Consider the following 27,516-nt stretch of genomic DNA (forward strand, 5'->3'; position numbering starts at 1 on the left):
TACGCCGAAGAATAGATATAGCGTTTTCTGCGGCGACAGCGACTAGCGTACGTAATCCTAGGCGGCAGCGGGCAGAGGCATCAGGAAACTGACAAGGCAAGGAATGAGAGAACGGCGGGGAAAATCAGTATTCGGTAATCCGGCCGACGCGGCACGTAATACATGCGGCATATGTGAAACTCGATGCACACGATGCTAAAGTCGCGTTCGCTAGCTGCCGTCGCCGCAGCAAACGCTATACCTACTCTTCGGTGTATTGTACACGAAGAAATGCGAAGTATAATGCAGTATTGCGGCACCAAAGTACAACAGAAGATGTTACACAATCGCTACGTAAACGGCTCCCGCCAGCAAATGCAATACATAATAATTTGATTTTTAAAACGAAGGTGGAAAATTATTTTTTAATTTAGGATTGCTCACTGTGAGTATATCATATCATATAAGAAAATATTCGACTCTAACCAAAGGTAAATATAATTAAATAGAAACTTTAATGTAATTATGAAATAAATTTGAATACTAATTGCATCTACACAATTATAAGAAATTAAAAGTTTCTCTGTAATCATTAGTAATTACAATAATTACGTATATATATGTACACGTATACTTTTATTACGATCGCTATAATCTTATACGCAGGTTCACAACTTGTTTAACATATAAAATTAATATAATAATGGTAAAATTATGTAATATCGTACTCGCGAAGTAACAAGATTGCACAATGCACATTAATAACAAGTCCACCGGACAATAATTTCTGTCAAGCTGTCAAGAATTTATACTTACGATTGCAGTTACCGCAAATTTAATTATATGTTAACTTACCTGTATTACCATTGGGATACTAGATTCGTGATATAAAATGGAAAACCTTGTTTTCCTGTATTTAATACTTGCTTGAATAAACGGTGAGTTATAACGATCGAGTTGCTTCGGTAATTCTAGTATCTAGTTCAATATCAGCCTGTTCAGAGTTTTCTTCTACAATTTAAGTCCTCTAAAGTTAAAAACTGTTGTTCTCCGTTTCGACTTACTTATTTAAATGTGATTAAATAATGTTTTAGTTAATTATAATAGTGATTACTTGCAACAAGTATAACTAAAAATAATTTTTGTTTGCTACAGTGGTAATTTGTACGGGTGCTATGTCGCTAATCAAGAGGATTTCTTACGAGGAGGAAAAGAAAAAAAATCCCGAGCTGAAAGATTCCGATATACAAATCTTGAAAGATTGGTCCGTGAAACAGGCACACCTTCCGAAAATCTTAGACGTTGAATATGTATTGTTCTTGCATAGTAATTACTATCGTATCGAAGCCGCTAAAAACACCATCGAAGAATATTACACTTCGAGAACACACATGACGGAATTTTTCTGCGACAGAGATCCGCTAGGAACAAAACATTTGCGAGAAATATTCAAAGTTACGTAAGTATTCATTTATCTTTGTACTTATTTTTATTGTATTTCAACAATATATTTAAATACATTATAATTAATGTGGTGCTAAAGTTCGAGATATATTTATATTCAACTTTATTTCGAAGTTTTCTCGTCTATTTTTATTCATCTTTAAACTAAGAGTTTAGACAAAATTAAATAAAAAATAGTAAATAATATTAGATGATAACAACAGTTAAAAAGATGTAAATGTTAAATTACCAAGAGCATTTTGCTAAATAAAAAATATTTGCTAATTTAAAAAATATAAAAATATTTAATTAAGTTTAATTAAAAAGGGCGGAGATGACTTTATCGCTGCCAACGAAGGAAGGTTACAAAATTATTTATGGACGACTAATAGACTATGAACCATCTCATTTCGTTTATAACGACCTTATGAAGTACTTTTCGATGGTGGTTGATTTGTGGTTGTACATCGAAGGGACCGCCAAGGGGCATGTAATTGTTATAGACATGGCAAATGTTACTTTTGCTCATGCTGCTCGTCTTAGTCCTTTAGGGATTAAGAAATACCTTTATTATTTACAAGAAGCTTTACCGGTCAGACTCAAAGGACTGCATTTTATTAACACTAATGCCGTTATGGATATCGTTTTGTCAATGATGAAGCCGTTTATGAAAAAGGAATTAATGGATGTGGTAAAAATGCACTTTACATAAAAAAAATTCTAACTCTTTGAGATGAGTTGAACAAATTGTTTTTTTTATTTATTTTTGATATCAATTTTTCTTTAAATTTACTTAAAACTCATTTCTCAGCATTGTTTATATAAGTTAAAAAAAAACTGGAAATAACGATTTTTTTTTCTAAACATAAATAAATTTGATATACAGTTATTAAATTTCTATCTTTTTAACGTAGCAGCTAATAAGCAATGCATTTTATACACGAGCAGTAAAATTATATATATATATATTTTTTTTAATATATTTTCAGTTACATATTCATGCTTCTCCGAAGGACACATTACCGAAGTTCATGCCATTAGAGGCTTTCCCATGCGATGTAGGTTTAGATGGAAAAAGTAGACCATGGAAAGAACAATATGAAGAAATATTAAAAAACCTGGAGGATCATCGTGAATGGTTTTTACAAGACGAAGTCACGGGTCGCGTGAACGAAACGTTAAGAGTGGGCAAAAGTAAAACAATGGATTTGTTCGGGGTTGAGGGAAGTTTTAAAAAATTAGATATAGATTAACTTGTTCACTTTAGTTTAACATATAGTGTTATTCTTATATTATATCTATTATTTTTTAAAATTTGTGTTTGAAAGATTTTTTTATTAAAGTCTTCAACATTGATACTTTATCCACATTAGAATTAAAATTGCATTAAAATTTTACATTTACTATTGTGTCAAGAACAATGTTTATAGAAAAATCGAAAAGTAAATTTATTTCGATTGTGTTTCTCATCATTATGAATTAAAAAATCATGTGTTATAATTAGATGTACAGGGTGCAATTTAATACGTAGGATTTTTAGAATATTTATTCAGTCGAGTAAATTATTAGAATACTTAAAAGATTATTTTACAACTTATTTTAATCTGTTATGCTGGAAAACATAAATTATAAAAAAGGTTAACGTGCGCACAAAATATAATATAATTTCTCAATTATATATTTACTTTTTTTCAGTATCTATTACTGACAATCCATGTTCTAGTTTTAGACTATTAGTGACATTTTCACAGTCGTTATAATTTTAGAATAATCATCAGATGATAGAGATTATCATTAACACACGCGGTTTGAGTACACAGTCGTGTGAAAACGATGCAGGATAGAGCTTATTAAAATACTAAAATTCATACATGTAATGTTGTACATGTGGGATTTATCTTACAATAAAAAATTTTCTATATTTTATCATACTGTTGAGAATTTTAGTATTTTAATAAGCTCTACCCTGCATTGTTTTCACACGACTGTGTACATACTCAAACTGCGTGTGTTAACGATACTCTATCATTACATAAAAAATAATTGAGATATTACACAATGAGTAAAAAAAAATAATTTTTGTAAAAATACGTAAATTATATATTTTTCCATTATTAATAATATAATTGTTACACATATCATTAGTGTAATTTTACATATATTTTTTACAGTGTATAATATCGTTTTCTATATACGATGAATAATTATATACGATGAATAATTATATACGATTATCTTTTTTGTTACTTAGCTAATAATACGCGGCTGACATGCAACTTGTTTAAAGTTGTTTCTCTACTCGATTTAAGCAGATAAAATATCTTACTCTTCGAGAAGCGCAATATGAAAGTAATCGTTCTCGGTGTGTTGAACGCTCGAAACGCCTGAAACTCTCGGACATTCTCCTTTAGAAATCAGTGTGTAATCGACTTATCACGTGCACAGCAGCGATATTCTGTGCTGCGTTACCAGCATTTGTAGGACAGATTCACCTGTACGAATAACCGGTTAAGGAACGATCGGGAAAGGTATGTTGATGGAAATTTATACTTTTTGTGTTACAGTAAAAAATATTATTTCAGTTTTCGTAATTAGGTAAATGTGCTAAATATTGAAAATATGCTAATTATTATCATGAATGAAGAAAAAGTCAATGTATGTACATACATATATACCTTTAATTAAGTAATTTTAATAAATAATAATAATTTATTAAATATTGTGCTAATAATAATTTTATAAATAATTTATAAATAAGTAAAAAGTTTATATTTCTCATTAATTTACTTCTATAACACTTATGTTTTTAATATATTTATCTTTTACATACTGTTCTATGTTGCAAGAGATATATTTTCAATAAATATAGATATTAACAAATTTATCTGTTTATACGTAAGAAAATTATTGAATTTGATATAATCTCAAGATTAATTAAATATCGATCGTACGTTTTATTATCCGGTGAAAAATAGACCACTTGATATGCACACTTTCTCTCATCTGCATAATTTTGTACTTTTATTTTTTCCTATTGCACGAATGTCTTTAAACAAAAAATTTTTAATGAGAATAAATTTCTAGTTCAGCGCAACGATGCTTCCGATTCGATATGTTAGTTTGGAAGAAGAGCTTAAACGAAATCCGGAACTCAAGATGTCGGATCTACAAATGTTAAAGGACTGGATGGAAAAGCAGCCTCATCTGCCACGAATAGAGATAGAGTATCTTGTTATGTTTCTACACAGCAACTATTACCGTATGGAGCCTACTAAGAAGACGATAGACAACTTTTTTACCATAAGGACATTTTTACCAGAAGTGTTCTCCAACAGAGATCCAGTCGCGTGGATGGAATTGCGAAAGACTTTCTCTGTTATGTGAGTTATTCTGTGAAATTAAAATTACCAAGTATCATTTAGCAAGATTTAGAATTATGTCAAATTATATAAAGAAATGTTTTTTCGATAATAGAGCAGCCGTGCCACTGAAAGAAAAAACCAATGAAGGGTACATCATAACGTTTGCTAAATTTCTCGATCTAAATCCAAATAAATTCAATTATTTCGAATGCGTCAAGTACCTGCTTATGACGTGTGAAGTACAAAATCTGGAGCACGGTACTAGCGCAGGACAAATCGTTGTTTTCGATGCGACCGGTCTGACTTTTGCTCATGTCGCTAGTATGAATTTAATAGGAATAAAAAAAATTTTGTTCTATATACAAGAAGCTGCTCCAATTCGATTGAAAGGTCTACACGTACTAAACACTATGCCCATGGTAGATACGTTATTAAATCTGATGAAGCCTTTTATGAAGAAGGAACTATTAAATCTTGTAAGTTAAAGACAAAAATGTTTAATCTTTCTCTCATTTTATTTAAGAAAGGGAAAAGGTGCAGCACAAAAAATTTATATTTATTATTATTATTTTAGCTACATTTTCATTCGAACATGGAAACCGCGAAGAAATATTTACCTATTGAAGCTTTTCCAAATGAATACGGTGGAAAAGCAGGATCTAGCAAAGAAATAGCTGCAAATCATATCAAATTGCTGGAAGAATTTCGGGATTGGTTTCAGTACGACGAAGTTTCTTCACGAGTTAACGAATCCTTGCGAGTTGGCAAATGCGATAGTGCAGAAAATCTATTTGGTGTCGAAGGTAGTTTTAAAAAATTAGAACTAGATTAATCAGTTGAATCTAAAATTTAGAAAAATTATAAGAATTTGGTACACGTTTATTCTTCTCAAGCTGCATACGTGCATGTACCTTTTTTTCTTCAAATATTACAAAGAAATTTTGTTGGTGGATAAATTTTTATTATAATTCTTTATAAGTTGTATTATATTAATATATTAGTGCTTACTCTGCTTATCTTAAAAAAGCCATTTTAGATCGAATCAAATTCACTATTTCCGCTGCGTTTCAGCGACGCAAATTGGTTTTCTAGTTTGGCTCACTTCGTACCACGAGAATAATAAAAATAATTTATTTGATGTTTGAATGTATATTTAAATTATATTCGAAGAAACAAGAAGTGCTAAAGTACAATGTATGGTATCTTTAGTTCGTTGTCGAACATAATGCAATGTAAAACAGTTGTTTTTTTTTTAGTTTTTTTTTAAGAAAAAATAAATAGGAAATAACAAGCGTAAACCGCGCACTTTGTACTATCTAGTTAAGATAAAAACATAGTACGGTAGTTAACTTATCGCAATGACTATATTATTTTGCGAATTTGTAGGTATAAACTGATTATTATTGCGCAACTAAGTTACTTAAAAGTTGATTATGGTTTGTTATATGTACTATACATATGGACATGTTCATTCACTTTTTAACTGAATTCTTCGTCAATTGTTCGCGCTACAAAAAACATCGTTTATTATAAAAACCTTGACGCGCACACGTATATGTATTATATAGGTGTATATACATATATGATACGATCGCGTAATGCTCATAGAAGTTACACATACAGCAACACACAATTTCCTGCACGCCATTCTAATTAGCATTGATTTATCATACGCATTAAACATCTGCGGTAGATAACCGGTTCCAGTAGTGCTTCCTAAGTCTTCGAGCTGTTCAGTACATTTTTGCGTTACAAGCTTTAAAAATTATCACATTAAACATTTAAAAGAAAAGTGTTGTGAGTAAAGCAACTATTTTTTATAAAGGTAATCTATCTATAAAATTTATAATAAAATATTTCTTTAAATAATAAATGTATTAACTTACTAATCATATTTAATTCAGGTATCATAATCAGCATAAATTCAAGGTAAATATTCGTCATATTTGTGCTGTTATTTTAATATTGGTTTTGAAGAATGACTATTATTATTTATAAGATAATTATAATTGTACTGTAGTATACACACAGAGATTTTTTTTATTAATTCTTAAAAAGGAAACGGTAACTAAAATATTTCAAATTTGTTTAAATATAATGTAATAGGTAGGTAATTTTAGAGTATGACTAGAAAATATTTGAATGATGTCATGCGCTGTTAAGATACGTATTTATTTTCGAATTAATAAAACTAACTACTTATACTTTTTCCAATTCTTATTATTTATAAAAATTAAAATACTAAAAAATGCTTTGCAATGAAAGTTTCTTAGATATTTATTAATTTTATATTTAGATACGATGAAACGTGTAACGTATTCAAAATAATTTACAATGTCGATAATAAAAAGCGTCACATTAGAAGAAGAAATAAAAAAGAATCCTCAACTAAAGCTGTCCGATGTACAATTATTAAAAGAATGGTGCAAGAAGCAGTCACATTTGCCAAAAGTTGAAGACAGCTTTCTTGCTTTATTTCTTCATAGCAATTATTATCAAATAGAACCAACGAAAATCACAATCGAGAATTATTATACTATTAGAACGCATTTACCAGAAATTTTTTGCAATCGAGATCCGCTTACGGAAAAAGAGCTACGTCAAATTTTCAAAGATATGTAAGTGGTTTTATGTATACATATTATTGAACAAATAATTAAAAAAAAAAAACAAGTAATAAATCAAAATTAATTAATTTCACTCAAAAAGAGCTTTAATTCGCTTAAATGGCACAACAAAAGAGGGTTACAAGATTATATATGGAAAACTTGTGAACACCGATTCCTCTCACTATGTCTTCACGGCTCATTTAAAATATTCTATGATGTTACTCGACTTATGTTTTCTGATGGATGGTACAAATAATGGTTATACATTTATTGCCGATGGTAGTAAAATATCCTTCGGTCATGCCACGCGAATGAATCCACTGTTACTTAAAAAATCGTTGCACTATATCCAAGAAGCAGCACCGATACGTCTAAAGGGACTTCATTACATAAATGTATCACCCGCCGCGGAATTTATTATGAATTTGGCAAAGCCTTTCATGAAGAAGGAGATAATAGACTTGGTAGATATTTGCAAAATATTTAACGCTACTGTTCTATTACGCAAACAAATTTTTCTACATCAACTTTAATTTTTATAGATACATTTTCACTCATCGTTGGAAACTGTTCCTGAATACATTCCTATAAACTTGTTGCCGAACGAAGAAGGAGGAAAAGCAGGTTCTATACAAGAATTAAGTGACATGCAAGTGAAGACATTAGAAGAGTATCGTGAATGGTTTTTGCTGGATGAAACAACTAGACGCGTTAATGAAGCATTAAGAATTGAACAAAAAACGTTACCAAACACGTTATTTGGTATAGAGGGTAGTTTTAAAAAGCTCGATATAGATTAATAAAGATTAAAAATTTTATAAATGTTTTGATACAACAAATTATTCCGTTTTTACGTAATCTGTTTTTAAAATAATATAAAAAAAAATTCTTTACTTCGTAACGTTTTAAATAATTACAGATCATGGTTCATGTATACGTATATCTTGATCTAAGTAAAAAAATATTTGATTAGATATGATCAAATGAAAACGCAAGGCAAATAAACAGATTAATTATTATTACTCAACTTTGGCTCTAATAAATATAATATTACGATACTGAATAATAAAATTAATATTATTTGATCAGAACTTGTTTTACATTTGTAATTTAAATTACATTTTTATTTATCGTTATATGTTAAAGATAACGGTCGTGCGTAGTTCTATTAATTCCGAATACATCATGAAATGACGATGTATTTATTCTCCTTAGACTTGTCTTCATTCTATTTTACTGCTTATTAACGTAACGTAACATTCGTCACGTCAATGACAAGTTGAACAATTTTCACATGGCATTCGTACGTTTCTTTAATTATTATTCTAACAGCTCTGTTGAAACATGATTTCTCCTTTATAACACAATTTTAGAAATGTTACACGTCATGTACAGTCGTGGTTAACGATAGAGTACTAGCTAAATAACTATTAAGTGCAGCAGATTTGTGTGTATGTGTAAATTCATCCATGTGCTGCCAATATTCTAAAAATTTTGTCAATTTAATTCTTTTTTAAGCTCCAACGAGAAGTTTTTTTTTTTCTAAAATTAAAATCTAATAAAAATACAACATTATTTTTACCAGCTTCAACCAAACATTAAATGAATAAAAATTATTATGTATATATGTATATCGATACGTGTAAAAAAGCAAATAAGAATTTATATAAATTTTAATAACCAACTATTCGTTTCATATCAACAGCACCTTCATTATACATAAAAAATGCTCATACTGAATCCGTATATCAGACATATAAATTGCACTTTATTGTCTTTCATTTCTGCTAATTGAGAAAGCTGTATCCTTTTTCAAAATATATAATTATCGCGAAAATAACGTATCACGTACCTTAATGAGTATATTAGACGGTCACGCTATATATTACATAATTTGTTTCGCCGTTGAAACAGCTTAAAAAGCTACTCAGATTTATGTCAGTGTTATTTAAAACATCGGACCGATCGCGAATTGTTCAACAGAGTAACTTGAATATACGTATCCCATAGATTCAAGGTAAATTAAACTATTACATATACTTTATTCGCTAACATTTCTATACTAACAAATTATTTCAATAGTACAATCTTTGCATATAGTTTATAACATAACTTACGTAAACTTACGTTTACGTAACATAGAATTAATATATGTAATGTATTAAAAATAATCAAATTTTAGTCGGATGGCATTTAAAAAAAAATCATTTGCAAATCAGACATATAAATAAATTTTTTGTTACATATCTTTGCATGCAGAATTTACTATAATTTATTTTTATGCTTTTTTAAAAAAAAGTATATTTTATACAATTATTAAGTACTACGTATGAAACCATTGGCATTTTGACGTCAAATATAGTAAGAGATATTGCAAATGTGCATAATAAAACACGTTGAGATTTTTCAAACGTTTTTTATACAGCCTTTAGTCTTGCTAAGACCGTACAGTAGACTGAAAAAAAAAAAGAAAAAAAATAGTGTAAAATTTAATTGAAGGGCAAAGTTGCGGGCTGCTATAGACATAAGTAGTTCATCCAATAATGATGTTATTAAACCAACTGCTATAATTGTTGAAACAATGATCTGTCTAATTTGCTTCATATGTTCTAACGTTGCGTCAACTACATTCATTTCAATTACATAAATGCTATTGATGCAACGGCACTTATCTATGTAGGCGATTTAGATTAACGTTCAAGGTGATCGTGTAGCGCGTATTTATTGTGTATATTGTAATTTAAACTTTGGACCTTTAATTTTATTGTTTAATCGTACGTAAAAAACTCGTATACGTAACCAATATATTCGTCGACTAGTATATAACTTTTAAATTTCGAATTTTATTTGCCAGTCGGTTAGCGCGCAGCGTTACTTTTGTGTGCAAAATTATTTTCCACGATTTGAAAATAAAAACAGTTAAATATTCGAAATATTTAAACTTTCTTTGTTTTTGCTGTAATGGTGTTGTGTATTAATTTAAAAGTGCCACAAGGACAAGCATAATAATTAAAAAATATTTGGGTCTATCTAGTTTTCCATATTTTTCATCGTTATTATATTTCTCCGAAATAATTTGCAGTCAAACATAATACAATATATAGGTAAACGACTTACGTTTCAGCCTCCCTATAATATTGTGTATAATTATACAATTCTGTTAACATTATCGATTTTAATTTTCATGTAAGTTGAAATTCACAGTAAAAGATGGACTCGATAAAACTAGTATCGTTCGAGGAAGAGTTAAAGAAAAATCCCGAATTAAAAGAGTCAGATATACAGACACTGAGAGAATGGTGTCAGAAGCAGCCTCACCTGCCCAAGATATCAGACAGCGAATTAGCATTGTTCCTGCATAGCAATTACTATCTACTCGAACCAACGAAAACCACCATCGATACATTTTACACTGTTAGATCTCACGTGCCTGAATTCTTCAATGATCGAGATTTTAACAATAAAGAGTTTAAAAAAGCGACTGAAGTAACGTAAGTACAGCAAATATTATTTGCGTAGAAATTCTGTGTATAAAATAGCAAACGATCTTATTATTGTCGACAGAACTGACATAGTTTTGGAAGGAACCACAAAGGAAGGCTATAGAATCATATACGGAAAACTTCTGGATACCGATCCATCGCATTTCGTTTACAACGATACCATGAAACTATTAAATATGGTAATCGACCATTGGCTTTATACCGAAGGCACAAGTGTGGGCCATATAATATTAATCGATATGAAAAGCGTTACTTTCGGTCACGTTGGTCGTTTAAGTCCCATGGGTTTAAAGAAATTTCTCTACTACCTTCAAGAAGGGCTGCCTGTCAGATTGAAAGGTTTACATTTTATGAATGCTTCTCCGGTGGTAGACGCGATTCTGAATATGATGAGACCATTCATGAAAAAGAAGTTGATGGATATGGTAAAATTTCAATTATTACATACATTACATTAAGCATTGGTGTAAAAAAAAAATATATATATCATTGAATTACATTTCTGTAAATATTCTAGTTTCATATGCACACCACAAGTGACACTCTGGCAAAATTCATACCGATCGAAGTTCTTCCGAATGAAGCAGGCGGTCAAGCTGGCCCTGTTCAGGCATTACATGACAAGCAAATGAAAAAATTAGCGGATCACATTCCTTGGTTCCAGGACGATGAAGCTAATCATCGCGTTAACGAGTCTTTACGGCCAGGGAAAGCAAAGACAGTAACAGACTTATTTGGCGTTGAAGGAAGCTTTAAAAAGCTCGAAATTGATTGATTCAAACAATCAAATTCGCTCGATACTAACTGTATATTTCACATATTCTTATAAAGATAACTTATTCCGCGTTTCATCATACGTATAAAGCACTTTTCTTCTAGTGGCAATCAAACATATGTAATTATTTAACTTTTAGTATTAATATTAGATCATATATAAAGATATAATTACATTATTTTCCCGTTATTACCAAACGTTAGAAATCGAAACATTTTAAACATATAAAAAAGTTGATTCTGTTTGAAATTCTTATGTCTTGTAGAATATTATGTTTTAACAAAAACAAATAAAGGTCACAGAGCTTATTAATTAATATTTGTTTCATTATTTGCAATATTTGTTTCGTCGATTTATTATAATTGAACTTTATACGTATCATATCGAATAAAACTTCAATTTCAGAGTGGAGAAACTTTTACAATACCTACTTTTTCGACAATCTAGGATCCGAGCCGCGACGGAGAAGATGCGCGAGGTGCGGATCTCACGCTCTGGTAACGGTGATTGTCAGAATCCTCTGATTTTCGCTGACGTAAATGACGAGTAAAGAGAGGATAACGCCGATCACGCGGCGCAACTCACGTCGGACGCTCCGTGCGCTTTGCCGGACATAACCTTGTCTTCCCGAAACACTTTTTCGAGGCACGAAAGAACCACAGAGCGACAAGTGGAATGGCACACGAGTGCTTAAAATGATTGTTCGTTCCCGAGTCGTCGACGTCGACACTTATTCGCATACGAGACTTTCAATCAGCGGTCGAAAATACGCGTAATTGCGGAGCGATTAACAACACACCCGCACGCTGAGGCTCCGCGGCTAAACTGACCATTAGAGATTTCGGCGCGTAGAGAGAAAGATTTTGATCGCGAACAAGTATAAATTTATTTAAGATTTTTGCCGATATGTGCATCGGTGAAACGCGCTTTAATGCGCGTAGCTATTATGCGATAACTCAATCTCACGTTTCTAAATTAAAACGAACGCCATCGATCGGATCGTTTATTGTTAATGAGCGGATTAAATTTCTACATGTAATTTAATTAGCGGGGTTCGTTTTACACCGCGTATCTGAAAATCACTCGCGCGTGCTGGTCATTAAAGCTCTATTTAACTTTACGATATCGCGGATGAGAAGCGGCATGTCTAATTTTTATTCACAATAATCGTCGAAATAATTGAGTGGCTTTTTTGCACGTTATCACTCTCGCTTTCTACGGATTAACTTATTGTAAAACTGCGAACTCTCTTTTTCTTATACCGACAAATGTCTAAATAATTGCCTTTACGAGTATGCTTCGCGGGAAAAAAATTGTCCATAGCCGGTTAAATTATTTTCTTTTTTGAATATTAAAACAAACCATGCGCACGCTTTGCATCCGCTATTTTTCAAAAAGTTTGTTGTCAGCGGAATAAACGGCGCCAAAAAGGTGCGCATAACGGTAAAAATAAACGGGTCGCAATACAAAATTTTTCACACGCATTGGACACTCGCGGTATCATCCCCATGCCGACCAATTACAACCCTTCTCTTATCACCTGATAGGTGGGAACGTTTTTTCCCTAGTGCGCCAATTAATTACCCCCCCAACATAAGTACCGTTATCACGACCGCGCTACCCTCATTTCGCGCCTAAATGTAGTCGGGAACGGATGTGTAAAGGGGGGATAACTGTTCTCTACCGGAGTTCAAGTTTAAGTTCACGGTCACTTCGATGAGTCAGCGCCTTGAGGAGTAATAATTAAATAAAAGTTTCATCGACGATACATCAAGATACATCAAGATACATCAAGATACATCAAGATACATCAAGATACATCATATTTCTTTTGTCAAGATCGAGGATTTAACGGAAGCGTCGTGGACTATCCTGCGAGCGATCTAATGCGCGATGAAGTATTATGTGAGTGAGTGTGAGTGTGAGTGTGAGCGTACAGTTTTGCGTTTTTGTATATTATACGGGGTGTTGTGTTTAAGTTATTATAAAACAAGGTCGCTTTTCTCGTGATCGGAATATTGTTTCGCGCTCTCGGGTTATAATTCGCGTTTTCAATTTATTTTTAATTGATCGTTGTACAGCCCGGAGTATTCGTCGGTCCCTCGCGGAGTGTCGTTTTCTGTTTCGTTAGCCGTGACTGATAGTGCGTGCGCTACTGCACGCAATTCGGGAAATTGGCATCTGCTGCTTGAGATTCGCGTTACGCCGGATTGTGCGACGCGTATTTTAGTAGTTTTATAAGTCCTATTCGAACAATTTTTCCTTGTTTTATAATAATTTAAACTAAGTATGAGTGATATTGTAATAAAATGCGCGGTGAATATGAGTGATATTGTAATAAAATGCGCGGTGAATATTATGTGAGCGAGTGTGAGTGTGAGCGTACAGTTTTGCGTTTTTGTATATTATACGGGGTGTTGTGTTTAAGTTATTATAAAACAAGGTCGCTTTTCTCGTGATCGGAATATTGTTTCGCGCTCTCGGGTTATAATTCGCGTTTTCAATTTATTTTTTAATTGATCGTTGTACAGCCCGGAGTATTCGTCGGTCCCTCGCGGAGTGTCGTTTTCTGTTTCGTTAGCCGTGACTGATAGTGCGTGCGCTACTGCACGCAATTCGGGAAATTGGCATCTGCTGCTTGAGATTCGCGTTACGCCGGATTGTGCGACGCGTATTTTAGTAGTTTTAAAGTCCTATTCGAACAATTTTTCCTTGTTTTATAATAATTTAAACTAAGTATGAGTGATATTGTAATAAAATGCGCGGTGAATATGAGTGATATTGTAATAAAATGCGCGGTGAATATTATGTGAGCGAGTGTGAGTGTGAGCGTACAGTTTTGCGTTTTTGTATATTATACGGGGTGTTGTGTTTAAGTTATTATAAAACAAGGTCGCTTTTCTCGTGATCGGAATATTGTTTCGCGCTCTCGGGTTATAATTCGCGTTTTAGTAGTTTTAAAGTCCTATTCGAACAATTTTTCCTTGTTTTATAATAATTTAAACTAGGTATGAGTGATGTGTAGGATGCATCAAAAATTTTTAACCACACCGGTTGTACTTGCAGAAAATATGAAAAGTATGTACAACCGACAGTCCGCAGTCTGTTTAAGTGGGACGGGAAAGTTTTGATGCATCACACATAAAAATATAATTATTTGCTTATTCAAATATATATCTTATTCTCTCTTCAAAACCGAATTTGTAATAAAGTAATTCAGAATTAGCTCGTCAAATAAATATCTCCGTTACTTTCTCGTCGGCGCAAACTCGGCGTTATCAATGTTCGTAACTTCCCGGGTGATTTTACAACAGGGAACGAAATCTAACCTGCATTTTTGCGTGACGTCAGTATCCAGGCGGCCACGGCGACGCCAGTTCCCAAGCGCAAGAGTCGTGTCCGACTTCTGCAATATGTCCACGTAAAAACTGGTGGGACCCGAACTTCCCGTCGATCCCCGAAGAAAGAGAACTACTCGACGTAGAATGACTTTTTGTTAATCACGAGGTAAACGTTTCCGTAGATCATCACGCGATTATTTCACGTCCACGATCGCGATAATCCCGTAGTACTCGCAAACCTGACTTTTTTTCCCTCGTCCTACCACCTTGGCATTCCGCCGATTGCTTTCCGTGCCTCCGGTGCCTCTTAAGTTTGAGTGCCAAAAGTTGCAGCCGTGAGGTAAACTGACCTTTGCAACGCCAACGAGTTAAAGGATTTACTAAAGTTTAAAGAATTCTTCAGTTTTTACCTTGATCCCTATCCCTATCTCGCACACGACAAATACCTTACGTTACGATCGCGGATACACCACTTTTATCACAGTGCTTATACTTTAATTCTTTTTCTTTAGAACCTTCGACAACTGATTTATGTGAGGATGGCTAGTCCACGAACGCGAAGAGTGCTAAGTGAATTAAAGCCAAGAGATGAGAACAACGTAAGCTTAACGATTTTTAACGATTTACTTAATTAATTTTTTATATATATATTATATATATATTTATGATTAAATATATATTTTTATTCTATTTTGTAGAAATGTTTCGAATGTGGCAGTCATAATCCTCAATGGGTATCCGTAACATACGGCATTTGGATATGTTTGGAATGTTCAGGCAAACATCGTGGTCTAGGTGTACATTTGTCGTTCGTCCGTTCTGTCTCTATGGACAAGTGGAAGGATATAGAACTAGAGAAGATGAAGATGGGCGGCAACAAAAAGGCCCGTGAGTTTTTTGAGAGTCAACCTGACTGGGACGAATCTATGTCTATATCGCAGCGTTATAATACAAAGGCAGCAGCATTGTACAGAGACAAGGTAAAGAGATTTATTACGAGCTTTTAATATTTTATTGTTGTGCTCTGGCGCGTTTTCGCGCAAACACTTTCACACACACACACACACTCTTAGAAACTCTCCTATGGAAAATGAACGGCTCACGTATACTAAAAAACGAGATCTTTCATTGAACGCAAATACAAGATCGGTTGAACACGTCTGTTTCTATCGAAAAATTCGGAAGACTGACAGCCGCTATCTAAAACATTAATATTCCGTTCTCCGGCAATGGAAACGGACGATCCGGCTCGCGAGATTTTTATGCTTGAGCTATCAACTTCGCACCGAGCGCAGCGAGCTCGCGTCAAACGTAACAATATCTATTAAAAATCGTTTACATATAATGTCTGCTTTAGATCGCTACATTGGCAAGAGGAGAGCCTTGGAGCCCGAATAGTTCAATGGCCAAGGATTTTCATCCTTCAACGTTTAGTAAAAGTAAGCAAGAGGATTTATATCAAAGCGACACGTCCTCTTCCTATCAAAATATGGATTCGAACAGCCTAAAGATGCAAACAGAATCCTTTTTTGCAAAAAAACAGAATGAAAATGCTATTCGTCCAGAGTAAGTATATATTCTACCTTTTATTTTTTCTATAACAAGTGCCTATGTAGTTTTTATTTATTAGCGCATTGCAATTTATTTAAAAGTATACGTGCTCGAAAGCAAAAGATAAGAATTGTAAGAATAAAAATGTTTAATATATTTTATGTTATCTAGTAATGTTCCACCTAATCAAGGTGGTAAATACGGTGGCTTCGGTTATCAGATGGATCCACCACCAAAGAGTTCGTCCCAGGAATTATTTGATACCGCAGTATCATCATTAGCAACTGTATGACTTTTTATATTTATTAAACTTTGATAATTGGCATTTTTTTTTAATTTTTAATTTTTTTTTTTCCGATAATGTTTCCTTTTACGAGATACATGTTGGTAATTAGCAATTAAAAATTAATTTATTACTTGTATTATTGCAGGGTTGGTCAATATTCTCTTCTTCGGCGTCAAAAATAGCGACTAAAGCTACTGAAAACGCAATCAAGATCGGAGGTCTCGCGACGCAAAAAGTAAGTTCAAAAAAAGCAATATTTTAAAAACAATTTCTAATTAAGAATTAAAATTTTATTCCCTTTCCTAATGAACAATATCGAATAATATGAAAAAAAATGCTTATTCGAAACGTTTTATTTATTAGAAAAACCATTCATTAATTTACTTAAGATCGCAAATGCATTTTATATTAGTTTTAATTATAATTTTTTTTATTTTTCGTTATATATCTTTTCTATTAGATTTGTTTAATTAATTTTTATTTTTCACAACTGTTTTATTTGGTTTTTTTCCATCTTTTTGAACTACTACGCTATTAGGTTCGTGATGGCACATTGTTAGAAGACGTAGGAACTCAAGTCAATCATTTGGTTACAAAGGTATAAACTCTTTTGTTTGCTTTCTATTTTATTATTATTTAATATGTATTAAAATTGAATCACTAGTCGCAAATAGTTAGGAGTGAATATCTTATTAAGAATTAAGACATTAAAAAAAAATAATGCACAGGTTGGGGATATAACAAGACGGGGAGGATGGGGTGATATCGCTGGGACCAATTCTGCGGAACAACAAAATCAATATGATTTTACGGAACGATACCAGTGTTCCTCTAATACGTACCAGAATAGTGATTCAATACAGTCGAATCGCTCAAACGAAAAATCATCTCTCGTAAGAAGTTCTAGTTCAAAGTACGTTCCTTTTAGCAACATGTATAAAAATAAAACTGTCATCGATTTATCAGTTTTATAAAGTTAGTATACAAATAATTTTCTAAAATGTATTTTTATTTCTATTTTAGAAGTAACATTTCTGCTGGAGATTCCTCAAATATTTCGAACTACGATTGGAATTGGGACAATGACGCAAAACAAACGGACAAAGCGATTACTTTTAAGAAGCAATTGAAAACGGAGAAAAAAGACGAATCCTTGATCAATTTTGAAACGGACAATAAGACGCAACAGAATTGGAACTCTAAAGCAGAAGAAGACGCCTGGGAAATATTAAATAATTAACTCTCGTATCATTAGCACGAATTAGGGAATGAAGGATATCGGTATATGTTAATTTTAAAAAGTATTAATTAAAGAACTAAAGAGAAAATAAATACATGAGATGTGTATCTTATTAAATAATTATTTCGCAAAAAATAAATGCATATAATTTTCGTTAGTTATTCGTAACTTGGTGCATTACAAATAATTAACATTACTTTTATTTCAAACATAATTTTAACGATTCTTTCGTTTAAAAAAAAATGAAAATGATAATTATCTACAATGGAATCTTGCACCTCGTTATGGGATTTTAATATTTAAAACTATATAAAATCTCAAAGTGAAAAATTTAATTAAGTCGATATAAATGAAAATATTCTAAGTATCTAAGACGAACAGTTCTCCATTGTTTCCTTATTTACTGATTTTTCTGAAATAATGGAAAATCATTATTTAAATATACAGTAAATTATATGTAAAATTAATCCTTAGATACCGAAGTGTTAAAAATTATTGTTATGCTATGAATGTGAAGATCTTTAAAAAAAAATTTTTACCATTATTAAATATATTAACAATATTGTAAGTAATGTATATTAAAACAATTGCAAGAAACTTAAATAAAATTTTATTAAATTAAACTAAAAATTATTTATTTAAAATTATTAAAAATTAAAATTATTAAAAAAATTATTAAATTAAAATATAAATTAAATAAAAATTTTATTCGTATTAAAAAATACGAATGTGTTCTTTTCACAACAAAAACACATTCAATGCCTAGTGATTAAAATATAATTATTAAATACAGATAAGCACAAATTACATTGCTATTTATGTGAATTTAAAAAGTTATACATATGAAAAAAATATTCTACTAAAAATCGTTTAAAAGAAAATATCTAAGGATTAATGTAAGATAATCGAAGAAGAAATATAACGAAATCAATGAGAAAACTAACTTTTTCGTGAATACGTTCTTCTAACTGTCGACCTACTGTAAGTATGTATTTTACTTAGATAATCCAAAAGCTCTGGTTGAATATTTGGCCAAACCTCCTCTATGATCTCGGATATCAGTTTGTTTAAAACATCGGCAGCATTACATGTAAGATTAGGTATTGGCTGATTTGTCGTTATTTTGTAAAGAAAATGATATAATTCTCTGTAACATCGATTATTTCACAATTTTATTTAAGTCTTATTTAAAAACCTAAGTATACGTATTGTGTAAAAAAAACTACAGAATTTCCGACAATATTTTCTTTTATACCTGAAGTCGAAACTTGTATCTTTCTCATCGAGTGACGAATTCTGCTCGTACCACGCGATGAATAATAACGCCAGAGGTATATTATATTCGTTTTCCTCAAATAAATCACTCTTTAGCCAGTCGACTAGCGTGGGTTTGTTTTCGACAGCGTTTTTCATCTGTTTAAGCGACGAGTCGATTTTAGAATGGAATTCTTTTACACCCGGAATAATGTTATAAGGAATATCTTGCCCGTATCTAAAGATAGCGTTCAGTATCGTCATTGTTTTCATCTTGGTGCCGAAGGGTAATTCTTCCGCCTTCATTTCGATATCGTCGTTGTCATCACTCGTTTCCATTTTTCTGATTTTATTATTCTTTCACGGTTCTATCACGTCGCGAGAGCAGCCAGAAACGAACGGTCGCGTGACATTAAATTAAGTTTGTTCTGTTGAACTAGGTTATGTTTCGACACCGATGCAGATAGTTCGACTGCAAGGAACAAGCTCTTTTTGTTATTCCGGATCGCATACACGAAAATCGTAGACATCATAAGTCTTTTATTAAATTTCTCTGAACGAGCCGATGTCTTTTTTCCGACGTTTGTTTGTTAGAAAAATTACCGAGTGTCTTATTTAATAAAGGTACGATTTTATCTGACTGCAATTTATGTTCGAAGCAATTTTTTGTTAATTTTTTACGTGTTGAATTGGGAGAGTTTGGTTGATTCAGTTATTTCGTTGTTTAATTTTTTAAACTTCGATATTTAGCAATTACAAATTTATGTTGTAATGATAATGATAAATCAGACAAATATTTGTTACGTTTAATTTATTGATTTTTTTTTAGAAAAAATCGCAAGCAAGCCAAAATGGTGGAGCCTGTAAATCACCAAGTGAATACTGCTCGTAAGACGTTTCAGACCCTATTCCAAATATCTAAATTGTTGAATACAAATCTCGACGAGACTACTTTGAGCATCTGTATCAGATTGTGTGAAAATGGGGTAAATCCACACGCTCTTGCAACAGTAGTAAAAGAACTTCAACGGGAAGTAAAAGCAATGAATGAAGCACAAATAGAATCCTCTACCAGCAAGATTAGCACAAGCAAATAAATGCAGTATGACCTACCGTTATTATCTCATACCTTCCCACATTATTTATCTTTTATTGTTTAATAAATGTTCTTGAATGTAACATAGCCTATACCTTATTATATGCCTTAACAAATAGTACAATATAAATGTAACACTTAATGGAAACGACTCGTGTTAAAAATGATTCAAAAAAATATATCTCGAAAGAGCATTTGTATACAAAAGTAGACAAAAGGAAAATGTTTTAGAAATGCGGTAACGTGTGTCGAACACCGGAAGGTTATAATTCTATTTTTTGTGTTTTGGCGTCTGATTTTTTCAGCGACTCGTCGGCTTTAAAATGTTCCTGAAAGGAAACCAAATTTTTTTCTCATAACTATGTTTACTTTAAAAAAAAAAAAAAAATAAGTTAAAATACCTTTTTTTGCGGCGGGTAATAAGACTGTCCTTCAACAGTGACAAAAGCTACTTCAGGTTGTTCCAGTAAATAATTTTTACCTACAACAGCCTGAGATCCATCATGGAACATGAATATATAACGTTTGTTTTCGATTGGATATCTGCACAGTAATCATGATATTAATTTTTATTAACTGTCCTGAACTAATTTTTAAATATATCCATCTAGTATTTCAAATGTTACAATTCTACCTTTCCACAGTGATATGATTGTTTTGTAGGCCTATCTGCCAAATACTTGACGCGATATCAGCTTGCTCTTTTGTGACTTCTGAGTGAGTATCTATAAACATCATTACAGATCTTCCCTTTTTCAAATTCAGCATATCCTCTGATTTCTTTATATTTAACTGCACAAATTTAAAGCAAGCAGACCATTAAAAATAGATCAAATTAGACATTTGATTCTATCTTTAATTCAATAGCTGCAGATATTCATATGAAAACTAAATAATGTAATATACCTTGGTCACATCTATCTTTGGTAAGGGTCTCAAGTGTTCTGGCAATTCATCAGGCTCCAGAGGCTCATCATTTGCCTGAGATTATCAATAAAACAATTGATTCATCTTTTACTTTACCGATATAACTAGGAGTTTAGAGAATTTAATAAACATACTTCCCACTGTTCTAACAGATGTTCTAAATCTACATCCGTCATATCTCGTACATCTTTGTCACGCCACGTTTTTTGTTTCTCAGATGATGCCACCACCATTGCAACAAAGAGCAGAAATAGACTTGGAATAATAATTTTCAAATTCATTTTGGCAACCTATTCTCTGACGTCTCCAACAAGAATAATTCACATGACTCTACGATCACCCTAAACGTGCCTCTAAAAATTCCGAAGAAAAATTTGTTAAATATAATGATGAAATAAACTGTTCAGAGTATCCGCCTAGCTCGTCTTAATTAATTTGGCATTTGATCGAACGTTTAAATAATACGAAATTATTTACATTTCTCCAATCAATAATTATTTTAAATTTATTTTATACCTAGAGTTAAAAAATATACTTAGAGATAGTAATAAAAAAAAAATTTCTTATCAACCATTCAAAAGATTAAAGAATTTTAAATTAAATAAGGATAAAAAAAAGTAATAAATTAGAAATATTATCTTCGATCGAACCCTTCACACATAGACCTCGCACCACGGAATATACACGTATACGCGTACGCAGTGCCAACAGATCCTCTTTTTTTTTTTTTAACAAAAAACGTGGAGACTTGTGGTTGGTGAAACTGTCTAACTGAGAATTCCTTTTCGCTGCACTTCTAAACTAGTGCGTCCCAGCGCATTAATTAGAGAGAAACAAATTATATTTCCTTTTATTCTAACTCATTGGATTAATTCAAAGGTGCAGCGAAAATAACAAAGCCTTCGAATTTCGAGCGTCGTTCTAGAAAATAGAAGCCGAGCGTTCAGCAGTGAATTAATTCGGTGACAGTTGGTACGAAAACAACACAATTCCGATCAGTCCGCGGCGACGGTGGCTTAGCTATGCGCATATCGTGGATATCGTGGGCTTTTGGCATGTTGTTGTCACTCGTTTTCTCGAGCCCGAGATATGTTCCCTCGTTCGCTACCGCGGTGACCTGGTGAATCCTGTTATGCCGGTTGCTTATCTAAGCTCTGCTAGGTGAGACACGGAAGCGCGACCTGTCGCGCGCGTATTCAGGTACGCGAGCGAATATGACACCCCAGCCATCCCGTCTCTCTCCCGCCGTCTTGGAACTGGTGAACTGGTGATCGCGAGACGAGCATAACCTCCCTCGCGCGATTTACGCAACGCAATCGGGGGCTACGAGGACCCGCACGCTCGAGAACGACGCTCGTGAATCGGACCGAGAAACGACAGGCGGAAATAGTGAATGATAGTGAACGATCGTCCGTCCGTCCGTCCACGACGGTGCCGATGCCGTTTGCACCTCTGTCCCCGAACTTTAGCAATATATTAACTTACGCAAAATCGCGAACGTCTCGTAGAAATAGATGTAAAATGATGTCACGTGTATATTAAATTACAGATTCACAATATATACGGATGTTAATAGCGAAATATACCTATTGCATTTGGACATACTTGTTACATCTATGTAGGACATCATATTTGAACATATTAATTGTTTGAAAGTGGACAATTAAAAATATTGCGCATATTTACGAATTAATGATGACTGGTTTGACAAGAATAATGTAAAATTGAGCCAGCTTTAAGAATGTCGTTTACCAGTGAGTTTGAAGTTTGTGAATCAGTAAAATCCCAGGAAACTATTAAGTCTGAATTTATGGAGAGCAAATTGAAGAATTATGAAGTTACATCAAAAGAAGAAAGTATTGAAAAGAACCAGGTAAAAATTTGAGTAGAATTGGTTAAAGTCAATTAATATTGTCATACTGATGAGATTTTTATGTCTAACAGATTACCTATGAAGAAATAGTGAATGCAAATGGACATTTGCCTGACAAAGCTAATTCTCTTATAGCATCTACTGTATGTTTAGAGGACAGTTTAAAAAGCTGTAGTGATGTGATCAATGAATTGAAACAGTCACAGGCAGATAATAATTTGTCAACAGCTGAGGAATGGTATTCAGACATCAACACACCTGATTTGGAAGTAAATATAAAAAAAATCAAATTTTTTTTATTTGCAATTTGCTTTTAAATCGATGAACACTAAATTTATTGTAATAAATTGATTTTTATACAACTGTAACATTTATAAAGAAATTATTGCATGTGTATGTATTATACAGAATGAAATTAAAGCTGAGGAACAAGAGGATGACGAAGAGACAATTGCAACTTTTGTCACAGCTGCAGGACAGCAGTTGGCTCTCTATGCAGTGGAAAACTCAGAAGAGATATTTGCCGTTACCGTTTACGACGAATCAGATAAACCTCCGAGTAACTTTCAGTTTCTTATGAAGTAAGTTAGAAAAAAGCAATTTAATGTTTTTTTTTAAATTTTTTGCGAGAATTGTAATTAAAAATTAATTTTATTGTGATCTACAATTGTTAATGTAATTACAGGTCAGATGTGGAACGTCTGATAGGGCAGGGCGCTGTACGTACAGTGAAAAAACCGTCACAGATGAAGAAACGGGTAATTACTACCCAACCGCCAATATTTTATCACAAAGAAAAATCTGAAGTGAACGACAAAACTTCTATTTACGACACATCAGTAAATTATAAGAAGAACGTTGTACAGAAAAGAAACAGAATAGAACGTTATTATGAAGCTCGTCAACGCTATAGCGATTTTAAAATTAATTCAAAGTTTAGTGATAACGTTCACGCAACTATCGACAAACAGTCGGATATTACATATCTTATGATGGATAACAATTTTGAAAATATCGGTACGTGTATAAGATTGAATCGATGCATAAAATAAACATTAGTTTAAAATATTAATTTTTTTTAATTGTGTGCATATAATTTATTTGATTAAAAAATTTTTATTTGTTAAAAAAATGCGAACTGAAATTTTGAAATTAAAGTACACTTTTTTTTTTCTAGCCGATCAACCAGATAAATGTCAAGACAATTTTGAGGATGAATTAATAGAACATTCAACAGTACAATACATTTTTTTGGAGGCTGATCATCAATCTGACTCCGAGCTAACGTTTGACGAGGTCCAGATGACATTGCGAAATATGAAGAAATCATTAGAAACAAATAAAAAATTTAACAAGTCGCTAAACGACCAGTCAAATATCGAAAAAGATAATACATGCTTAATGAAAGATGAATTATCGTTAAGTAAAAATGAAAGTGAGTTGGAATCTCACATGTCATTGCAGTCACCGGTGGACCAAACGTACTCTTCTATCTTGGAAAATAAGCATCAATTAGACGATACATTAACTGATTTGCCACCGTCGACAACAGCGAGTATTCCGCAGACACCGCTAAAAGTTAAACGATCGCGCAAACAACAATTAATTTCAGTGAATCGTGATGACGGAGAAATTATCATACAACCAGCATCGATGGTAAATGAAGAGCTTACTCGCAAGAAGCGCATCACTCGACGACGTCAATTATCCTCACAAATTCGCGTCGGTATGACTAGTACAAAGAGGTTCAAACAGACGAAGCGAATGAAGCGAACGAAACAACGAGAGGTAAATGCTTTGCACAGAAACAGTAAATTAAAATGGTATCGTTCTTGTTTGAAAATTTTAACTGTTAAATTTGTAGTTTATATTTTTACTATTTAATATTTTTAATGTGATTTTTTAAATATTAATATATATAATATATTTCCGAATATTTTCTTAACTTAGCGTTTAATGATAATATCGAAATTCGCAGGTCGTGGAAGTGATCGATCTCGATATCGACGAAGAAGATCAACAAACGTCACGCAACGTAATGGAAATCACTCTAGACGATAATGATAATGATGGTGATAAATATTCTAGCGATAAAGAAAACGAAATTATTATGGTAAGGGATTCGGATTCTAACGGCAGCAATGATGAAGACGATGACGAACATGAAGAAAATGACTGGCGATCTAGTGAACACTTGACAAAACTCAATGGTGCGATACGTTGCGAGTATTGCTCTAGGAACTTTCGATACAGACGTACTTTCAACATGCATCTCTTGGTGTGCCAGAAATCGCCGACAAAGACTCTTAATCTTAGCAAGAGGAACGTGAAAAGCAAAAAACATCAGAAAGTCAAAAAGCAATTTACTTGTAAAATCTGTCAGGAAAAGTTTGACGTTGTTGTTGCTTTGGCCCGTCACTCTCGCGCAATGCATTCACAGAGAAAGAAACATAAGTTAAATCACTCCTCAGCAAAGTACGTAAATTAATATTTTATCTACTCGTATTCTAAAATACGAAATCGCAAATTTTATTTTACTTAAATCTAATATTCACAATTTTTTTTTCATTAAATTATTTGACAGAACTCCAAGCAAATCAGTTCAACAGAAAGAAGAGGAGACTACAACGGAAGAAGAAAAAGACGAAGAAGAATCGGTCAATGAAAGTAGCCCGACAAAGAAAGAACTTAACATGCTCGCCAGAGTGAAAAAAAGACGAAAGCAACGGATTAATTACTCATTAGATACAAAAAAGCTAAATTGCGTCGATTGCGGCCGATGGTTCCCAAGTACCGCTCAATTAAACGCGCATAGCTTGCAACATGACACTAAGAAATCAGGTATTTATTGAAATTGAAGAATAAATTTTCTAAAGTAAAATATATATAGAGAGCTACAGAGTACAGAAATTTAATTTTAATGTTATTCCGCAGAGAAACTACACAAATGCCACATTTGCAAGAAGCTCATCAAGTCTAGATTGCTATTTTTAAGGCATTTAAAAATGCACAATGATACGAAGAGCAACTCTGACAGTTCATCTAGAATGCTGCGGCGAAAGCTACGTGCCAGACCGAGCACACGTAAAATTGCATCACCCCGTAAACGAGGTCGACCAAGAAAATTCTGATCTTTCCGTTCGGGAGCATCGTGTATAATACTATATTCATAGCGTCATCATTGCTCGAAATTTGTTAATCCATTTTATTTTATTTTTTAATATAACGATCCGAAAATGAGGTACTTTTGCTATATAAACTTGAGCGTAAATAGTAGTGTCGTATATATGCATATATGTACATATATATCCACTTTTTATAGATACATGTAATCTCAATCTGAAAATTACTTTAAATTTCGGAAACTTAGATCAAGCACTGCAAGATTTTAAAAAAATTATTTACTCCAAAATTAAGAAAGTTTAAGTATTCAATGTTTTGCGGAAGAAAAATTACATTTGAGATATTCGGATACCCGACCGCCCACCCACCTGTGGTTACTCGTATACGGTATTAAGTTGATTTCGCGAGTATCCTCATATTCGACTTCGTGCGTGATAACACAAGTATCTGTGGAAGTCCGACAACGTATGCAACTTTAGAAAACGATTTTATTACATACGAATTAAAAAAAACGATATTTTTTACTTTGATCGTATTAAATCGGAAAATTAATGAAAACGTCAACTGTGCCGCAAGTGGCCGACAAAGACGAATCTCGTGCCGCAAGTGGCCGAGAAAGACATCTCTTGCCGCAAGTGGCTGAGAAAGTCTCTCCACTTGCAGACTAACTACTTTTCTAACTACGGTACTTCTACTATAGGCAACGAATCTACAAGTTGTAATATATTGTTATATATTAGGATTATACATTTGGAAAAAAAGAAAAACTAATATTTTATTGTGGATTTGTTGCCTTAAAAAAAGGAAAAAAATTACTCACGTTAGATGCGATGCGGGCGAAGTCGGGCAACGATGATGCCATGGTATGATGATATTCTGTAACATAAATTAAAAAAACTACAATGAAAAATATGCTTTAAATAATAATTATAAAAAAAAGAAGTTAAAAATTGTTATTTTAATATAATTAAAACAAGATAATTACCCAACGTTGCTTCGCCGATGCCCGATGTCCATCCGGGACCTGCTCCTCCTCTCAGAACTCAGATCCACAGGTCACTCGCGACACTCTCTAATTGATAATTAAAATTATTCGCGCGATATTGACGGCACTCCCGTTTAAAAAGTTTAAATAATTTTCAATTGCCCGAGTA

At 32.7% G+C, this 27,516-nt stretch overlaps 7 protein-coding genes across 11 annotated transcripts; 5 read left to right on the top strand and 2 right to left on the bottom strand.

Annotated features, from left to right (window-relative positions):
* The first annotated feature begins 12 nt into the window (after window positions 1-12).
* Window positions 13-6,815, top strand: LOC139101314 (uncharacterized). Its single transcript, XM_070654347.1, has 10 exons — window positions 13-470; window positions 646-917; window positions 1,135-1,438; window positions 1,750-2,113; window positions 2,412-2,669; window positions 4,018-4,077; window positions 4,507-4,802; window positions 4,897-5,260; window positions 5,359-6,609; window positions 6,689-6,815. Exons 3-9 carry the CDS (start codon window positions 1,155-1,157, stop codon window positions 5,614-5,616), a joined length of 1,884 nt encoding a protein of 627 aa, XP_070510448.1. The 5' UTR covers window positions 13-470; window positions 646-917; window positions 1,135-1,154; the 3' UTR covers window positions 5,617-6,609; window positions 6,689-6,815.
* Window positions 6,653-9,077, top strand: LOC139113701 (alpha-tocopherol transfer protein-like). The gene is made up of 4 exons (XM_070675026.1): window positions 6,653-6,713; window positions 7,081-7,402; window positions 7,494-7,857; window positions 7,936-9,077. The coding sequence occupies exons 2-4, from the start codon at window positions 7,119-7,121 to the stop codon at window positions 8,191-8,193; spliced, it is 906 nt and encodes a 301-aa protein (XP_070531127.1). The 5' UTR covers window positions 6,653-6,713; window positions 7,081-7,118; the 3' UTR covers window positions 8,194-9,077.
* Window positions 9,078-9,218: 141 nt separating this feature from the next.
* On the top strand, window positions 9,219-11,987 carry LOC139113702 (alpha-tocopherol transfer protein-like). Of its 4 annotated transcripts, none has more exons than XM_070675028.1 (4): window positions 9,219-9,410; window positions 10,585-10,884; window positions 10,958-11,321; window positions 11,414-11,987. In XM_070675028.1, the coding sequence occupies exons 2-4, from the start codon at window positions 10,604-10,606 to the stop codon at window positions 11,669-11,671; spliced, it is 903 nt and encodes a 300-aa protein (XP_070531129.1). In that variant the 5' UTR covers window positions 9,219-9,410; window positions 10,585-10,603; the 3' UTR covers window positions 11,672-11,987. The 4 variants fall into 4 exon arrangements, with proteins under 4 accessions (XP_070531129.1, XP_070531128.1, XP_070531131.1 ...); XM_070675027.1 differs by having other exon boundaries at window positions 10,598-10,884; XM_070675030.1 differs by lacking the exon at window positions 9,219-9,410 and adding an exon at window positions 9,433-10,497 and having other exon boundaries at window positions 10,598-10,884.
* Window positions 11,988-15,017: 3,030 nt separating this feature from the next.
* Window positions 15,018-19,967, top strand: Arfgap1 (ADP-ribosylation factor GTPase-activating protein 1). Of its 2 annotated transcripts, XM_070675017.1 has the most exons (10): window positions 15,018-15,178; window positions 15,525-15,611; window positions 15,711-15,992; window positions 16,370-16,578; window positions 16,735-16,849; window positions 16,995-17,084; window positions 17,388-17,447; window positions 17,578-17,762; window positions 17,873-19,630; window positions 19,784-19,967. In XM_070675017.1, exons 2-9 carry the CDS (start codon window positions 15,552-15,554, stop codon window positions 18,087-18,089), a joined length of 1,218 nt encoding a protein of 405 aa, XP_070531118.1. In that variant the 5' UTR covers window positions 15,018-15,178; window positions 15,525-15,551; the 3' UTR covers window positions 18,090-19,630; window positions 19,784-19,967. The 2 variants fall into 2 exon arrangements, with proteins under 2 accessions (XP_070531118.1, XP_070531119.1); XM_070675018.1 differs by lacking the exon at window positions 17,388-17,447.
* Window positions 18,360-19,790, bottom strand: LOC139113710 (uncharacterized). The gene is made up of 3 exons (XM_070675041.1): window positions 19,345-19,790; window positions 19,034-19,236; window positions 18,360-18,501 (listed from the first exon to the last, which is right to left on the bottom strand). The coding sequence occupies exons 1-3, from the start codon at window positions 19,680-19,682 to the stop codon at window positions 18,458-18,460; spliced, it is 585 nt and encodes a 194-aa protein (XP_070531142.1). The 5' UTR covers window positions 19,683-19,790; the 3' UTR covers window positions 18,360-18,457.
* Window positions 19,968-20,137: 170 nt separating the features above from the next.
* Boca (LDLR chaperone boca) lies at window positions 20,138-22,168 on the bottom strand. The gene is made up of 6 exons (XM_070675040.1): window positions 22,017-22,168; window positions 21,501-21,719; window positions 21,346-21,420; window positions 21,074-21,231; window positions 20,841-20,982; window positions 20,138-20,768 (listed from the first exon to the last, which is right to left on the bottom strand). The coding sequence occupies exons 2-6, from the start codon at window positions 21,645-21,647 to the stop codon at window positions 20,703-20,705; spliced, it is 588 nt and encodes a 195-aa protein (XP_070531141.1). The 5' UTR covers window positions 21,648-21,719; window positions 22,017-22,168; the 3' UTR covers window positions 20,138-20,702.
* Window positions 22,169-22,379: 211 nt separating this feature from the next.
* LOC139113686 (uncharacterized) lies at window positions 22,380-27,312 on the top strand. The gene is made up of 9 exons (XM_070675001.1): window positions 22,380-22,527; window positions 22,916-23,239; window positions 23,311-23,508; window positions 23,648-23,820; window positions 23,925-24,256; window positions 24,417-25,027; window positions 25,218-25,714; window positions 25,824-26,080; window positions 26,174-27,312. The coding sequence occupies exons 2-9, from the start codon at window positions 23,108-23,110 to the stop codon at window positions 26,368-26,370; spliced, it is 2,397 nt and encodes a 798-aa protein (XP_070531102.1). The 5' UTR covers window positions 22,380-22,527; window positions 22,916-23,107; the 3' UTR covers window positions 26,371-27,312.
* The last annotated feature ends 204 nt before the right edge of the window (window positions 27,313-27,516 follow it).

Source organism: Cardiocondyla obscurior, linkage group LG03 (assembly GCF_019399895.1).
Source record: "Cardiocondyla obscurior isolate alpha-2009 linkage group LG03, Cobs3.1, whole genome shotgun sequence".
Taxonomy (NCBI): Eukaryota; Metazoa; Arthropoda; class Insecta; order Hymenoptera; family Formicidae; genus Cardiocondyla; species Cardiocondyla obscurior.

Coding starts and splice junctions, on each gene's coding strand:
- LOC139101314 (XM_070654347.1), top strand. CDS start 1,155: ATGTCGCTAATCAAGAGGATTTCTTACGAGGAGGAAAAGAAAAAAAAT. Junction 1,439..1,749: donor CGAGAAATATTCAAAGTTAC/GTAAGTATTCAT, acceptor TTAATTAAAAAG/GGCGGAGATGACTTTATCGC. Junction 2,670..4,017: donor GTTTTAAAAAATTAGATATA/GATTAACTTGTT, acceptor TTTCGTAATTAG/GTAAATGTGCTAAATATTGA.
- LOC139113701 (XM_070675026.1), top strand. CDS start 7,119: ATGTCGATAATAAAAAGCGTCACATTAGAAGAAGAAATAAAAAAGAAT. Junction 7,403..7,493: donor CGTCAAATTTTCAAAGATAT/GTAAGTGGTTTT, acceptor TCACTCAAAAAG/AGCTTTAATTCGCTTAAATG. Junction 7,858..7,935: donor AGAAGGAGATAATAGACTTG/GTAGATATTTGC, acceptor TAATTTTTATAG/ATACATTTTCACTCATCGTT.
- LOC139113702 (XM_070675028.1), top strand. CDS start 10,604: ATGGACTCGATAAAACTAGTATCGTTCGAGGAAGAGTTAAAGAAAAAT. Junction 10,885..10,957: donor AAAAAAGCGACTGAAGTAAC/GTAAGTACAGCA, acceptor TATTGTCGACAG/AACTGACATAGTTTTGGAAG. Junction 11,322..11,413: donor AAAAGAAGTTGATGGATATG/GTAAAATTTCAA, acceptor TAAATATTCTAG/TTTCATATGCACACCACAAG.
- Arfgap1 (XM_070675017.1), top strand. CDS start 15,552: ATGGCTAGTCCACGAACGCGAAGAGTGCTAAGTGAATTAAAGCCAAGA. Junction 16,579..16,734: donor GAAAATGCTATTCGTCCAGA/GTAAGTATATAT, acceptor TATGTTATCTAG/TAATGTTCCACCTAATCAAG. Junction 17,448..17,577: donor TCAATCATTTGGTTACAAAG/GTATAAACTCTT, acceptor AATAATGCACAG/GTTGGGGATATAACAAGACG.
- LOC139113710 (XM_070675041.1), bottom strand. CDS start 19,682: ATGGAAACGAGTGATGACAACGACGATATCGAAATGAAGGCGGAAGAA. Junction 19,237..19,344: donor GATACAAGTTTCGACTTCAG/GTATAAAAGAAA, acceptor TCGATGTTACAG/AGAATTATATCATTTTCTTT. Junction 18,502..19,033: donor AAGAACGTATTCACGAAAAA/GTTAGTTTTCTC, acceptor CCATTATTTCAG/AAAAATCAGTAAATAAGGAA.
- Boca (XM_070675040.1), bottom strand. CDS start 21,647: ATGAATTTGAAAATTATTATTCCAAGTCTATTTCTGCTCTTTGTTGCA. Junction 21,421..21,500: donor ATCTGTTAGAACAGTGGGAA/GTATGTTTATTA, acceptor TGATAATCTCAG/GCAAATGATGAGCCTCTGGA. Junction 20,983..21,073: donor AATCATATCACTGTGGAAAG/GTAGAATTGTAA, acceptor ATTACTGTGCAG/ATATCCAATCGAAAACAAAC.
- LOC139113686 (XM_070675001.1), top strand. CDS start 23,108: ATGTCGTTTACCAGTGAGTTTGAAGTTTGTGAATCAGTAAAATCCCAG. Junction 24,257..24,416: donor TAACAATTTTGAAAATATCG/GTACGTGTATAA, acceptor TTTTTTTTCTAG/CCGATCAACCAGATAAATGT. Junction 26,081..26,173: donor ACATGACACTAAGAAATCAG/GTATTTATTGAA, acceptor GTTATTCCGCAG/AGAAACTACACAAATGCCAC.